General features: G+C 41.6%; 1 protein-coding gene across 13 annotated transcripts in view; it reads left to right on the plus strand.

Annotated features, from left to right (window-relative positions):
* The window catches only part of SPECC1 (sperm antigen with calponin homology and coiled-coil domains 1), a 281,001-nt gene that overhangs the window by 134,015 nt on the left and 130,769 nt on the right, over nt 1-16,217 (plus strand). For 3 of the 13 annotated variants that reach the window (XM_070481962.1, XM_070481965.1, XM_070481970.1), the window contains exon 1: nt 6,714-7,004. The exons of the other annotated variants lie outside the window; for them this stretch is intronic. In XM_070481962.1, the coding sequence (XP_070338063.1) occupies nt 6,758-7,004 (247 nt within the window). In that variant the 5' untranslated portion in view covers nt 6,714-6,757. Of the gene's footprint in view, nt 1-6,713; nt 7,005-16,217 lie in introns of those variants that run through there. 13 annotated transcript variants of the gene reach the window in all.

A 16,217-nucleotide genomic window follows, 5' to 3' on the forward strand; every position in this document is an offset into this window, starting at 1 on the left:
ATCCAAACCAGCGAGCCCCAGGCCACCGAAGCGGACTGTGCAAACTTAACCCCTGCACCACTGGGCCGGCCCCTAAAATGAATTTTTTAAATTACAAACGCAAAAAGCAGTACATGCCCACCAAAGCAAAATAAAAAATGTATATGGACAGGCAAAAAAAGAACATAAAGGACGTAAAAATCTTACCCACTCAAATAGAGCCACTCTTAATCAGAGCCTTGAGGATTTCCAAACCCTTTCCTCCATATCTGGGTATTTGTATTCAGATATTTTTTGTTTGTTTATATGCAAAAAGTAAGAATTACATTCTTAATATATGTACCATTCTGCATTATAAGTTAGTACATCTGACACAGTGTTTTAGGGGCTGCATAGGACCCCATTGTATGGCTGCATCATAATTTATTTAACTAGGCCTGTGTTAAACATTGAAGGTTTTTCCCCAGCTTTTTGCTGTTATAGACACAGGGGAATCAGTGCAGCGTTGTTAAGAGTACAAACTCTGGAGTTAAATGGCATGGATACTATGCAGAAAAACGTGAATATAGCAGGCCTGGGACATTATCCTTAGAAAGTCTGCTTGCAAGGTTGGCGCTTGGCTCATGTCTGGGAACTTGGATTTCAGGATGGTTTCCTCCACCCCAACTGATAAGAGAGGCTCACTGTGCCTAAACTGTGTGTGCAAACACTGAGGTTTATGCTGAACACCTGCATTCCTCTGGAAGTCGGGAATTTTGTTAGGTGCTAGGCAGAGGGTGCCTTTGTGACCAGTCCTCAATAAAAACCTGAGCACTGAGTCTCTAGTGAGCTTCCTTCATATACAACATTATACTTGTGTTGTCACAAGTTGTTGCTGGAGGAATTAGGACACTCTCTTTGACTGCACTGGGAGAGGATTCCTGGAAGCCTGCACCTGGTCTCCGTTGGCCTTCATCCCAGGGGCCCTTCTCATTTCTTGAATCCTTTCACTGTAGTAAATCATAGCCATGAGCACAACTACCTGCTGAGCCCCAAGAGTCCTCCTAGTGACTCTCCAAGCCGGGGGGGGGGGGTGGGCTGGGGCACCCCTGACACACGTTCCAGTCCTGGCTCTGCCACTTTACAGCTGGGTAACCTTGGGCAAGTTACTTACCCTCTCAGTCATTTCCTAAACTTGGAGTTAAAACATAGTTTTATCTTGTTGGATTTTTATGAGGAAGTAAATAAGTTAAAATAGATAAAGTTCTTAGAATAGTCCCTGGCATGTAATTATTTCTCAATAAATGTTAAGAATTATTATCTTGGAAACTAGATGTTTATGTATATTTGTAATTATTTCTTTTGAATGAACTTGTAGAAGAATTGCTGGGTTTATGGATATGCACATTTTTTTTCTTTTTGTGTGTTCTGATCATAAAAGTAAAATATGTTTATTGTTAAGGCATTAGAGATACTTGCTATGGAAAAAGTCCTTTCTAACTCTATTTTTCAGATACAGGTATTTGTAGTAATTTGCTATATACATGTCCAAATTTATTTCTACATATACTAATATGTACAATACAATATAGTATTTTTTAATAAAAATGGGACCATGTACATATTATTTTATTGTATATGCCTGAATATAAAGGACTCCTTATATACAATAAGGATTCCTAAAGACCTTTTTTGTCCTCTTTAAATAAACACTTCAAATACAGATGAAATAGAAAATATATAATTTTAATGTCTAATTTATCAACTTAGATATACCTTTACATTTGAAATCACACATTATGTAAAATGTAGTAATTTCGAATTACGTTGTTGCTTTTTTTAAACAAGCATCACAGGCGTCTTTGACGTGACCATCAGCCGTCATCACTAGAGGCATTTTGAGGTTAGTTCACAGTGGTTCTGGAGCACATCAGCTCCACTTCCTCCTGTTGCTCAAGATAAGCACTCTGATTCCACTGGAAATTTTATCCCATTCACCTAACATTCAGGCAGCTGGTTTTCATTTGCCCTGTATGTGTGATTGCCACAGCCTGACTTCTTACTACACTGCTTTTAAAGTTATCTTTAAAAGATTTGTGTACAGTGATGTCTAATACTTAAAATTGTGAGGTCATGCCCTCAGGACTAAGTATTATGAGTGTATTAAATTCTCTACCTCCTTTTAAAATGGTTTTATTAGGTAACCTCTATCAGCATCTAAAACTGTCATTGATCAAGGTTGTTTCAGGATGTGTCTTCCTTAAACAGTATTTAACATTGATTGGATCCTGGTGTTTTTTTTTTTTTTTTAAAGATTTTTTTATTTTTTCCTTTTTCTCCCCAAAGCCCCCGGTACATAGTTGTATATTCTTCGTTGTGGGTCCTTCTAGTTGTGGCATGTGGGATGCTGCCTCAGCGTGGTTTGATGAGCAGTGCCATGTCCGCACCCAGGATTCGAACCAACGAAACACTGGGCCGCCTGCAGTGGAGCGCGCGAACTTAACCACTCGGCCACGGGGCCAGCCCCGGATCCTGGTGTTTTTTTACAAAAAATATTTGGGGGGCTGGCCTGGTGGTGGAGTGGTTAAGTTCGTGCACTTTACTTCAGTGGCCCAGAGTTTGCAGGTTCGGATCCCAGGTGCAGACCTAGCATTGCTCCTCAAACAGCGCTGTGGCAGCATCCCACATAAAATAGAGGAAGATTGGCAACACATGTTAGCTCAGGGCCAGTCTTCCTCACACACACACAAAATTGGAGACAATTGGGGAAATTTTAATGTGGACTGTATCCTATATGATATTTTGAAAATCTTCCTAGGTGATAAGGGTATTGTAGGAGAGTGCCTTAGGAGAGCATGCTGGATGTATTTAGGGGCGCAGCGGCATGACGTGATGATGTCTGCAACATAGTTTCAAACGATTCAACAGGAAGAAGAATGGAGAGGGCAAGAGAGAGAAAGCACACTGGTGAAGTGTTTGCAGTAGGTAAAGACAGGTGATGGGTAGATACGGTCTTCCTTGGAGTGTTCTCGCCACACTTGCTGAAGAATTTGAAAATGTTCAAAATGAAAAGTCAGACAGTAAAGAAAGACTTTCTTCTCCTTCAATATTATAAAAATATTCATCCATGTTTATGTCTAGGACTTATATTTTCATTTTTTATGATTAAATTTATTTTGAATTGGAATTTAATTTTGGCATAAAGAGGATATGGATCTCACTTAATTTGAAGTAATACATTATATTCGTTTAAATCTATTTTTTTTGGAAATTTCCATTTTGTTGTAACCACACTGTTTTGCTTAAGTAATTTTATGGCATGTTTTTAATTCTAATAAGGTGACTCTCTCCTCTTTATTCTTCCTTTTCCAAATTTTCTTAGATTTTCCAGTGTCTTTATTCTTCCAAGTAAATTTTGGAGTAAACACATCAAGTTCATGATTAATTTGAATTTTGTTAAAATTATAGATTAATTTGGGCAGGCTTGATGTTTTTATAATACTTAGTCTTCTCATTCAATAACATAGGATTTCTCTGGATAGTAAGTAATCTTCTGGAAGTTCAAGTAAACATCCCAGAGCTAGTTTCTCTGAGAAGTTAGCATTTTAATTGTATTATAGAGTTAATAAATATGTTATTTAGTTCACTTGCTATATATTAGATATTAAGGATGCAAAAATGATTAAGACAGCATCACTGCCACTCAAAGAATTCACAATCTTATAAGGAAGAATGGTTAGAATAATGTGGTTCTTTGGGAAAATACAAGTATTTACAAGGTACAGAAGTACCATGAGGGCGAGAGTATTTAATTCTGGTGGGGATGGGCAGGCTCATCAGAGGAAGTGATGTCCAACCAAGAATTTAAAAGATGAATAGACATTTTCCAGGCAGCTAGGTTATAGAAGAGTATCAAGTCAAAGGGAATATAGTAGCTATAAAAGCATAGAGGCCTGAAACAATAGGGTAAGTTCAGGGCACCACAACTGGCTTCATGTTGCTGGGTGTCCTTTTGAAAGATAAGGCTAGAATGACAGGGCTGGACGTGGGGAAGGGTCTTTGTGTACCAGACGGGAGAACTGGGGACTTTATCGTAAAGGTAGAGGGGAGCTATGGGGAGCTTTTAAGCAGAGATGTGATATAGTCAGATTTGCAGTTTTGATAAGTAGAGTGGAGAGTGAGTTGAGCAGTAGTAGAACTTGAAGCACTCGAGTGAATTGGAAGCTAATGCTAATTCATCCCTGTATGAATTAAAGGCCTGAATTAAACAAGTGCCTCAAAGACAAGAGAAAGGCAAGACTTGAAAATGTTAAGGAGATAAAATACACACAGGACTTGACTCGATATTATAGACTATAAAAGAGAACCACAGGAGTCCAGGACGTATCTTGGGTTGGTGTCTTACTTGCCCAGCTTTCATTAAGAGATACACATTAATTGCTCAGCATTTTATGGGATTAATAAAATGACTCTTTAGTTTCCAAAACTCTCTAGGTAAGTATGTAACTGTTATGTAAATTGAAGTTCTGGCACTGTTACAGTGTTGACAAACTCAGCCCTTTTCTACCATTCCATAAATATTTTGGAAAGTCAACCATCTTTTCTGCAAAAGGGGGGTGAACTTGATCTCATGTGAATTTCTGCTCTAAAATCATCCCATGCAATTTATTGTCCTTGGTATATTTGCTTCTATGTGTCAGGGTTCTGCTAGGTTTTGTAGATTATACAAACAGACTTATGACTCCTGCCTTTAACAAACCAGTTTTGTGGGAGAAACTAACTCATGGCACTACTACTAAAAGGAAGTAATGTATAAGAGCTGACTTGTTTATGGTACAGCCAATAAATTCATTCTTTTGTTCATTTGTTCCTTCCTTTGTTCAGTCAGTCCATACTCTCATGAAGCTTGCACTCTAGTGGAGAGACAATAAACCATTAAACAAATAAGTATATAGTATACTAAATGGTGATAAGTGTCACGGAGGTCAGCAAAGCAGGGAAGTGTGTGTGTGGAGTCAGCTTTACTATTTAATGTGGCGTGATGAGAGAAGCTCCTCTTAATAGAATGATATTTGACCAGAGACCTAGGAAGTGAGAGTGATCCATGTGGTGCATGTAATGTAGGAATGTGGGGAAAGATCATTCCAGGGAGAAGGAATGGCGAGGGCAAAGGCCCCTGGATGGGGGCATATTTGGCTTATTTGAGGAACAGTAAGGGGGCAACTGTAGCAAGAGCAATGTGAGGGGGGAAGGTGAGTCCACTGATGGAGGGAGAAAAAGATCTTTCAGGGCCTTGGAGGCTATTGTAAGGGCTTTGGCTTTTCCTCTGAGTGAGACAGAAAGCAATTGGAGCATTGTAAGTGGAGGCATGACAGGATTTGACCTAGGTTTTAGAAGCATCACTCTGACCGTTATGTGAAGGTTAAACTATAAAGAGGCAGGGGCAGAAGAAGGGAGACGGGTTAGGAGGCAGTTGTAATAGTCCTGGTAGGAGATGACTATCTCCTTGGACGAGGTGGTAGCAGTGGAAGTGGTGAGAAGTAGTGAGATGCGGTGGCATTTATGATATATATATATATATATACACACACAAACATATACACCGACATATTCCATTTACAGAAATGGAGAAGACTATATGAAGCATCTATGGAAGAAAATCAAGAATTTGGTTTTGTTCCAGTTAAATTGGAGATCCCTATTAAGACGTCCAAGTAGAGGTGTCAGGAAAATACTTGGATAAATGAGTCTGGAGTTCAGAAGAGAGGACTGGGCTGAAGATATATAGATGGCATTTAAACGCCACAAGTTGGTCGCGATGGCCAAGTTAGAGAAGAGATGACCACGTTGGATAGAGATGGCTGAGCTTTAGGGCAGTCCAGGGTCTAGAAGTCAAGGAGATGAGGAGAAACCAACAAAGGGGACTGAGAAGAGGCTACCAGGAAGGTGGGCAGAAAACTAGGAGAGTGTGGTGTCTTGGAAGCCAAGTGAATAAACTCTTTTGAAGACCTGAGAGTGATCAGTGGTATCCTAAGAGGTTGAAGGTAAGATGAGAACTGAGAATGTACCATAGTGGTCAGGAGATGCAGGAGACAGAGCCTACCATTCCACTCATGATTTTATGAGTCCTAAATATTTTCACTGCAAGGTTTAGTTAGTTCCAAGTGTTTTCACTGTAAGATTAACAATCAAAGTCGTTCAGGGTAATTTCCATAAGTTAGTCATTTCTGATAGCAGCAAAAGTTTCCACTTAAGATTGATATGCATTTTTATTATTAGCGGTAGTATTCATCTTGAGTAATGGGCAAGTCTTTGTTAATGCATTATTTTTCTTCATCGCCTTCGTCTCAAGAGCTGTTTGTTCGTCCATTCATTCCCTCACCCCAAAAGTACTTAGTAAGCTCCTGTCCTATGCCAACCCTAGGGTTTTTTTGTCCTGATAAAAGATCTAATTTCTCACGCGCAGATTTTGCCTTCCCGGCGGCACTTGGCTGCAGCCTCCCCGCAGGGGGTTTTCCAGCCTCCCTAGTCCCGCAGCCGTTCTCAGCGTCGGCCCCTAGAGGCCTTCAGTCGGTCAGACGGTGCGTCCCTCCCACGCCTGGGAGGCACCCTTTTGGTGCTCTAGAGCGGTATGCAGATAAGTTGGGCGGGCGGTATGCAGATAAGGTGGGCGGGCGGCATGCAGATGAGGTGGGTGGGCCCCGCCGGCCTGGCAGCCTCGAGTTGAGGTGGGTGGGCCTGCGAGCGGGCGTATGCAGATGAGGTGGGTGGGCGGTATGCAAATGAGTGGGCGGGCGGCATGCAGATGAAGGGGCGGGCCCGGCCCCGCGGGCGCAGAGCGGCTCCGCCGGCGGCCGCCGGGAACTGGAAGGCGCCCGGCCCTTTCTTTGACTGGAGCGGACCCGCCGGACGCAGCTGCCTTGCCAGCCGGAGCCGGCGCGAGCTGCAGCGCGGCGGACACCCCGTCCGAGGCCGGCCAGCCGGCCGCCGCCCGAGCCGGCCGAGCATGGGCAACCACTCGGGGCGGCCCGAGGATCCCGAAGCAGGTCTGTGCGGTTGGCGGGGGTCGCGCCGCGCCCCCTCCCCGGCCGGGCGCCCTTCCCCCACCCGCCTCCCGGGCCCGGGCCGCCGCGCTGCCCGCGGGCGCCGAGGGGGCGAGCGGGAAGGTGGAGTCCCGGGGTGTGATTCCTGCCTTTGGAATGCGCTAATGGGGTTGTGGAATTACCTGTGCCTGCTCCGCGACAAGGAAACGCCGCTCACCGTAAACACGCACCTGGAAGCCCTGGGTCCGCCCGGACGCGGCGAGGGGGGCGGGAAGGAGCCTGGCTCCGTGGAGAGGGGTCCTGGGCGCGGGGGGTCGTCTGTACAGATTTTACGGTGGAATCTGACTTGCCCCTCCTGTCTGCCGCCTAGACCGGGTCTCATATACCGTGTCTAGGCACTTCTTGCAGAGTTTCTAGGCATTTGCGACAAAAAGTGTGACTTGGCAGTCATTTTCTGGTTCATTGTCCATTTTGCAGTGCATCGTTTGCATGTCACACACTTTCTGGAGTCCCGTGGAAGGTGACAACCCGTCAGCAGATCTGTTACTCATACTCAGACCAAAGGCTTGATTGTGACTGTTTCTTACCCAAAATAGTCTCTGCTTATTTTGGGATACCAAAAATGTCTCCGGTTTATCAGATTTTGATTTCCTCAGAATTTAAGCGAGCTTGGTGGAGAGTCCAGTGGGCTGTAGTTTTCATCTTCTGGTTGGTCATCCTGGTCTCCAGCGCAGATTTAGATGCTGAGAACCACGGGGTTGCATTTAAAAGCAAAACAGAACATTTCTGTACTGTCGCAGGAAGCAAATGGAGTTTAATTTAGCCTCGAGAATTGCGTCTTGGCTGACTGAGGAGAGATGGTCGACCTAATGCTGGAATCCTGGAGTGGCAGGTGATGGAGTCTGTGTTTCTGTGACAGAGTCAGAACTCTAAAGAATTTTTCAAGGGAGTAATTTTTTAATTTGAATTTGAATGAGGAAATTGAGGCTTTGAGAGGTGAAGTGACCTGTGTAAGTGACTTATCCCTTGAATGGCGTAATTAAAACTTTGGTCTTAGCCTCAGTCATTGTTCGTCGCTCACCTCCCAGTGCCTCAGCTGCCTGTCCTGGCAGGGAGGCCCAGCAGACCGGCCGTGTCCTTGGGGCTGGGCTGAGCTGGGTCCTTCCCTGGCAATTTTGGTACATTGACCTGGTACAAGAACCAGGATAGAAAACTTTGCCACACGGGAACACTGTCAGAAAAAATTTTAGAGATGGGGTTACTGCATCGATTACATAGGGGTAACTCTCTAAATTACACGGCACTTACCCAGACCTCTTTGGGCAGGATAACCAATATTTGCAAAGTAATGCTGTTGTCATGAACAGCCCTGTGATAAAGGATATGTAACATTTTAAAAACACCTCTCATTAGTATACAACTGCCCAGGTACTGTGAAAACTCCTGTGTATTATTCTCTTTTTGTCAAAATTGTGAGGAGACTGTCCCCCTCATTAGAGCCATTAAGAGTTATTTGGGTGCTTGTGTTCCAGTTTCCAAGTGACCATGCTTTTTAAAGCCCTCTAATGGATAGGAGATGAGAAGGACACTTTTATAGGAGTGACTTATTTTGTTGCATTTTTCAAAGAGTGCATATAATTTCAGAATGGGAACACAGTCTGATTTGCTGCAAGTAAAGATACCCAATTAGAAAATCTTAGGAAAGACTTTAAATGCTGGGCTATTGTTCCTGAAAGTGTGAGTTTAATTTTAACTGGTCTCTTAATGCTGTGATGAAATGCTAGAGAACGCATCAGTGAGATCCTGGAAATTGGAGTTTTGTTGAAGATGAATGTGTCTTGAGTCTGCTTTACCCCGAGGGCTGGGGTGAGGTGGGGGCCTCCCACTGGCAGTGTGGGGCGTGGGACTAGAACCAGAACAGTAAGGCTTCAGTGGGTCCTCAGAGCAAGGGGCCCAAAGATGAGTGGCAGAGGTAAGGAAGGAAACAGGGAGGCTGGACGAGGCGAGAGCAACACCCATGTCTCATTTTTACACGGTTCCTGTTATTGTGTCGGTTCTGTCCTTTGAGACACAGACCCTTAAACAGAATTAGGAATGAAAGAGGTTTATTAGAGAGTACCACCCGAGAAAGATAAAAGGGGTGGGAAGCAGAATTGGGCTGGGAAGGCTTTAGACCATGGTACAGACCCAGCACTTATGACAGGAAAAGGGAGAGGCAGCAGGTTGGGGCAGAGAGCGCCTCAGAAAGCCGTGCACATCTGGCGAAGTCTTGGCCAACTGCTTGGGGAGCCCCATTAGACCACCCGTTAGAGGAGCTGCAGGTTGGGCAGAAATGGCCAGTGCCTTGTCCTCTTGCTGTGGTTAGTCACTGCTGGAGGCTGCCTGGGAAGAGTGTACCTTCAGCTCAAAAGCCAGACTGAGTCCTGGGATCCCGGTGGCACTAACAACTGTAGGTGTCAGTTGACTGCAGGCCCTGCAGCTGAATGCCAGGTTCTTTCTCAAATAGAGATCCAAGGGGGCACACCTTGTGGCTGGCTTCCACAGGACCTCAGTTGTTTGGACAGGGAGGGTCTATTTAAAGGGTAAATGAGGTAAAATCCCCGTCTCAGATCCTGCTTCCCGCCCCAGCCCTGCCTTAAAAGGGCTGGGGTTACCCCTGTCTCTGCCAGGTGGAAGCGCCTTGTCGTCTCTGCGGCACACCTGAGGCAGAAGGCAGGTTCTCAGCTGCTGCTTCTCTTCTAGCTCTTGAATTCGCCACGATGGCAGCAAGTTTCCTCTTTTGTGGTGTCTCTGATCCTCTTGAGTTGGGTCATTGTGACTTATTGTGGCATTGCAGGGTGGACAAGAGAAATGGATCAAGTAAAAGACAGGAAAATTTGCCTGAATGAGGGCAACTAGAATCTGATCATGTTGATGACCACATCTCTTACTTTCTAGAAGGTCCCAGTTAATAGTCCTTCAGTTTCCAACCAAGGTTATCAGTGCCTGAATTGTCAAAGAGGGCTGCTGGGTATAGTTGTGCACTGTTCAAAGGCATCTGGGTATAAAGAAATGAGTGGGCCCAAGTAGTGTTGTATCAATCCAGAGGACAGGGTGCCATTTTGCAATTTTACCTTTTTATGATCACTCAAAGGTGCCCAGCATGCTCAGGGAGGCCTTAGTAGAAGGGGAGCTTGGAAGGCTTTCCTCAGTCTCACTACTAGCTGATATTGCTTACTATTTACTTTAAACTTGCACGTGTGTGTTTAAACAATGAATACGAATGATTTGAAACCAAACTAAAAGCTTCTACCCATACTCCTTCAGGTCCCACTCTTTGTTAGTTACAGTTAATGCTAACCGGTTAAAGATGAATCCCAAAACAGCCACTTAAGACAGTAAAAGCTGATTTGTCCCTCACGTCACAGTCTGGCGTGAGTTGGGGGCTGTCCCGGGAGTTAGATGGTTGTTAGAGACTCAGGCTGGTGAGTGTTCATCTTCCGTGTCTGGCTCCCAAGTGGCACAGGATCTACCAGCGGTCAGGAGAGCGCCTGGAGGATCCTGCGGAGATGTGTGGTGCCCGTCGTCTCCGCCCACCTCTACTGGCCGGCCCCAGGCACACAGCCCCACCCGGATGCCTGGGGGGGGAGTATCCCTGCGGAGTGCCAAGCAGAGGACAGCACAGATGGTGGTGAATACTGCAGGCTCTTTCCAGGCATGATTTCCACTCTCAACCACATTTGTGTCAATATTTTATTAAGAAAATTTTAATCAGAAAAATGGAAAGACATATATAGGAAACCCTTATATATCCACTACCTAGTTTCTACAATCAACTTTTTGCTCCATTTGCTTTATTTGTATATCTGCCCATCTGTTCATCCTCTCTCCATCTTATTTTTTTGTACATTTCAGAGAAATGGTGGTTATCTCTATAATCTACATAATATGCTATAACTATAGTATTTCTTGATTTCTTAGCTTTCGAGGCTGTCTACTAACCCTCAGTCTGAAAGCTGAGGAATTAAGTGCATTTTTACTACTATATTTCTCTCCTCCTCCATTCCTGCAAGTCATACTTAAATTTTCTTTTCTTTTCTTTTCTTTTTTGAGGAAGATTAGCCCTGAGCTAACATCTGCTGCCAATCCTCCTCTTTTTTGCTGAGGAAGACTGGCCCTGAGCTAACATCCGTGGCCATCTTCCTCCACTCTATATGTGGGATGCCTACCACAGCATGGCTTGCCAAATGGTGCCATGTGTGCACCCGGCATCCGAACCTGTGAACCCAGGGCCCCCGAAGCGGAACGTGCGAACCTAACCGCTGCACCACTGGGCCGGCCCCATACTTAAATTTTCTAAATCTCTTGTTAGTATAGTAAAATGCTAATGGTGGAATACAGGTGGTGAGTATACAGTTTTGACTGTACACTTCTTTCAACTTTGCTATATGAAAATTTCATTTAAAAAATTTAAAAGTTCTAAGGAAATCTTCTATTGTTTATCACTTGTATTTCTTGACTAGCAAACTTTAAACAGTGTCCTTGGCTTGGTAAACGAGGATATAACTTCCCTAAATTTCTTCTGCCTTTTCCCCAGCATCCTCTGTGCCCTGTTTCCCCCCCTGCCTCTGTGTTTTACACGGTGAGAGCATTCTGTTCTGTAGTTAGCACTGTTAAATCTTCTGTGCATTGTTTATATGTAGATTGTAAAAATTGAAAGCAAATCAGCATTTAAAATATTAGGAACCCATGTGTATTATTTCCTGGAAAACCAGGTAGTGCGTTTAGGTTTAGAGAGGAGGAAACGTAATCTTTACGGTGCTCAGCTTGTGATCAGTGACAGACCATTTTACTTTAAGAGGGAAATGGGAGGAGTAAGGAGATTGCAAAGGAGTTGGTACAAGTATTATAACTGTTGACTTTTAAAATTATCTTAACTTTTGTCCTATTGTCCAGCTTCTTAGTTTTACTGATTGTTGTGGAGAATTCCCTTTCTTCTTGCAGACAGAAAGCACGGTGGTCAGAGCCAGACCACCTTGTTCAAGTTTTGTCGCTTCGTAGCTCTGAGACTTTGGGCAGGTGGTTTAAGCACTTTGAGCCTTGGTTTCTTCAATGAGAAAAGCGGGTGGTGACATAACCTGCCTCATAGGGTTGTTGTGGTGATTAATAGGCTAGAACAGGCCGGCACAGAGAAAGTGCCCGGTTAGCTTTGGCTGTTATGTCACTGGCCTTCTGACTTAACGCTCTGGTTTGGACGTGTTGGCTTCTGGTCCTGTCTCGCTCTCAGGTTAGCCCACCACTTCTTGGGTCCTTTCCCCCTTTTTGGTGTTCCCTTTGCCTTGGCTGGAGTATTTCCTATGATGCTCTATGTTGCCAAACTTTTATATATTCTATCATCTCTATACTCACCTTTTTCTTCCAGTTTTCCTTTTGACTTTTTAAATTTCATCAACTATATTTTCTGTTTCCAAAATATTTTTTGTCCTCTGTTTTATCTTACTCTGTTTAGGGTTTGGGGTTGAGTTTAGGGGGAGGAAAGTGGAGTTGGTTGGAGGGCTTGAGCAGATGAGTTAATGTTGCTTTTGTTAATCGTTAGTTTTAGATTTCAGGTATTCAACAGAATTTTTACAATATCCACTAAGAGGAGAATAAAGTATGCATTTTTCTCTCATGTATTTTGTTTCTTAGAAGAATTTCAGAGTGGAATTCGTGTTCTGAGAGAGATTTTGGAAAATGCACCCTTTTAGGATTAAAAGAGATGTGTGTATATATATGTGTATATATGTATATGTGTGTCATATATATGTGTGTGTATAGATATGTGTGTATGTCTAAAAGATCATCCACCATACATTGTAAACAAAAGATAGGTAATATCAAATATATCTGTTATGGTAATAAATGTGAATGAGTTAAACTCCATTAAAAAAAGAGGCTCCTCCTTTAGATTAAGACAGAAAACAAAATATATGTGCTGCAGAAAAGCATATTCAGATGATACTTTGATTTTTAAAATTGTCATTTGATGTTGTGAATAATAAACTAGTTCTTTAAGCTTTCGAGTTCAGTATCTTTTTATTCTATTTATAGGTTCAGTAAAATTTAATTATCACTAATTAAGGGGATCTTTGATTAATATTCAATCCTATTTACAAACTTGGTTAATAAGCTTGAAATATTTTAAATTGTGTTTATTAGTTTAAAATATTTAGATTCCTGTTAAAGTCTGACAAACAGTCCAGTTTTTTAAAGTCTTATAAATTTAATAATTATTCTTATAAACATAGTGATTCTCTTATGTATTCCAAAACACTCATACAATCTCTCTTTATATGTGTGTGTATATATAGATGCACACTTTCAAATTAAAATTACAAATTAATTACTCAATTGCACATTTTAAATTGGAATTACAAGGCTGATCTGTAACTCTTAATGGGTCCAGTTCTCTTAAACATGGCACATATAATTCCAAATGCTGGTATTTCTTAATATGTAATACTATTAATACTTGTTGAGTTCTTTTAAATATTTCTTTACTTGATTCTAAATCCTTCTGGGATTAGAAGATTTTTACATGAGTGTTTTATTCCAAATAATAAATAATATTGGGATTTCGTCCCATATAGTTTTGGGGATTGCCTTCTCAGTTTGCTGAGGTTTTTTTAACCAACAGAGATCTCTGGCAGGAAGAACCGGATTCCTACCCTGGACTCCAGATATCGGCTTGAGCCCCATTTGCTGTGATTGGAGCATATGCAAAGATAATCATGCATGATAAATTTTCTCAGCCTTTATCTGAAGATATCTGTATTTTGCCCTCATCCTTTTTGATAGTTTGCCTGGATATAGAATTCTAGGTTCAAAATCTTTGTAACCTCTCTATAACACTGACCTCAAAACTTGAAGAAGGAGGTGGTCATAATGCTCACGCACCTTAAATTCAAATTATATTTTATGTAACTCTTACTTATGGCTCATGATAGAAGCCTTTCACTTCTTTGTTAGGACCTATCGCTTGATTAGAGTTTGCACTTCTTTGGCACTTAAAGTATGTAAATATTTTCCCATCTAACTCCAAAGACCTTTGGCTTGATAGAACACTACCTGCTGTTTTAATGTTTTCTGTCTCTTGAGGTGGTATCTTTTTTGATAGTAAAACAAAGCCTGATTTAATTGTGGATATCTCTCATGCTTTGTTTGACTTGCAGTGTAATTTTACTGAAATAGTGTTGTCAGTTAAAGATACCCACCCCCCCACACACACACATGCACACACACACCACAAAGTCCCTTACGTCGGACAGGGCCTTCCCTATTGACAAAAGTACAATTCAAGGAGAAAAAGTAGCAGTTACAAAATCCAGTACACTACTGGCAAAACACTGGAAGTGACTAAAGCAAAACCTATTAGAAATGCATGGAAAAACTCACAAGTAAAATGAGAGAATTCAACAGTGTGTCTTATACAAACAGTTTTTCTAGATTGTTCATGGAATGGTTGAAACACTGATCTATTCTAGACCAGAAAGAAAACCTCATTATAATCTCAGGGGAGATTTTACTGGTGACTCTGTGATGATAATGCAATAAAACTGTAGATAATAAAAGTTGAAATTTTAAAAACTTAATCCATTTAGAAATTTTGACCCATATAGGAACTAGAAACTACAATTATGGAAAAATAATTATGACGTACTTAATAAAGTTCCAAATAATAAGCAAGTTCATTCCACTGAAAGCTTTTGTTATCAAAAAAGAAAGAATGAAAATATAAGATGTAATTACTGTACACCGAAAATTAGAAAATGAACAATAAAAGGAACCTGGGAAAACAGGAGGAAGTGTTTAAAAGGGCAGATTAGTGAAGTAAGTTACAGCTGTGTCTCTCTCTGCTCTTGCCCTCATCACCCAGCTCATTGCCTGACATATGATTGGCACTTAGCAAATATTTGTTGAATAAATGAATATATGAATAAACGAAAAAGAAAAAGACACTGGAATTGAAAAATAAGAGTAGGTTCTTTGTTAAAACAATGAAGTAGATAAAGCTGTAGTTAGGCTACTTAAGGAAAACAAAGAGCAAAAATACCCCAGAGTAGCAATGTAAGAATGTGTATAGTTAGAGATTAAAAAAAAAAGAAAATTTTGATGAAATTGAAATTTTCTAGGAAGATGAAACTACTAAAATCAATTCATGAAGAAGTGAAACACTTGGAGAGAAAAGTAATCTTGGAAGACATCACAAAGTGACTAAGAAAATAGCTCCAAAAATAATTCTGAGCCCAGATGGTTTTGTAAGTAAGTTTTTCAGATAGAACAAAAATATCATTTCTATGCTATTTAAAGTTGTCTAGTGCATTGTTTCCCAAAGAGTACTATATTACAGAGGGTACAGATAAATGATTTAAAGATAATGATTTAAAGAGGGTACAGATGACTTTCTTATATTAATTTCAAATGTGTTAGAAAAATTTTACGTGGTACATCGAATCTATGTCTGTTGCTTAGGATGAGGTTAGGTTAAAAAAAAGGAGGTCAATCAATATGAAGTTTATGCAGAAAAATATTAAATATATGATGGGACAGGTAAATATAAATATAGCCAAAACTGTGAAGGTGATACTCAATAGAAACTTGAAAAATGGGGCCGGCCCCGTGGCCGAGTGGTTAAGTTCACGTGCTCTGCTTCAGCGGCTCAGGGTTTCACTGGCTCGGATCCTGGGCGAGGACCTGGCACTGCTCATCAGGCCACGCTGAGGCGGCGTCCCACATGCCACAACTAGAAGGACCTACATCTAGAATATACAGCTATGTACTGGGGGGCTTTGGGGAGAAGAAGGAGGGGAAAAAGCAACAGATGTTAGCTCAGGTGCCAATCTTTAAAAAAAGAAGTGCAGAAAAGGTGGAAAGCATTCCAATTTATTTTACCAAAAGTACTACCAGTGCTATTAAGGCCACTCCTGATACCAAAGCCTGTCAGAGACAGAGCTGACGAAGAAAGCCAGAGTTGCTTCTTCCTGGTGTAGGTGTGTGAGTCCTAACTGACATGGAAGCCAAACTTAATTCAACCGTGTATTTTTAAAATATTATACCACTGGTAAAAAAACTGGTTCATTCCAAGAATGCAATAATATTATTATATAATTGATTTAAAATGTGTTAGACATCAGTAAGTTTAAAGAATTTTTGTCTTACTATATATATGTCAATAATGCATTTGATAAAATTTAACAT

The sequence above is a fragment of the Equus asinus genome, chromosome 13, assembly GCF_041296235.1.
Source record: "Equus asinus isolate D_3611 breed Donkey chromosome 13, EquAss-T2T_v2, whole genome shotgun sequence".
NCBI lineage: Eukaryota > Metazoa > Chordata > Mammalia > Perissodactyla > Equidae > Equus > Equus asinus.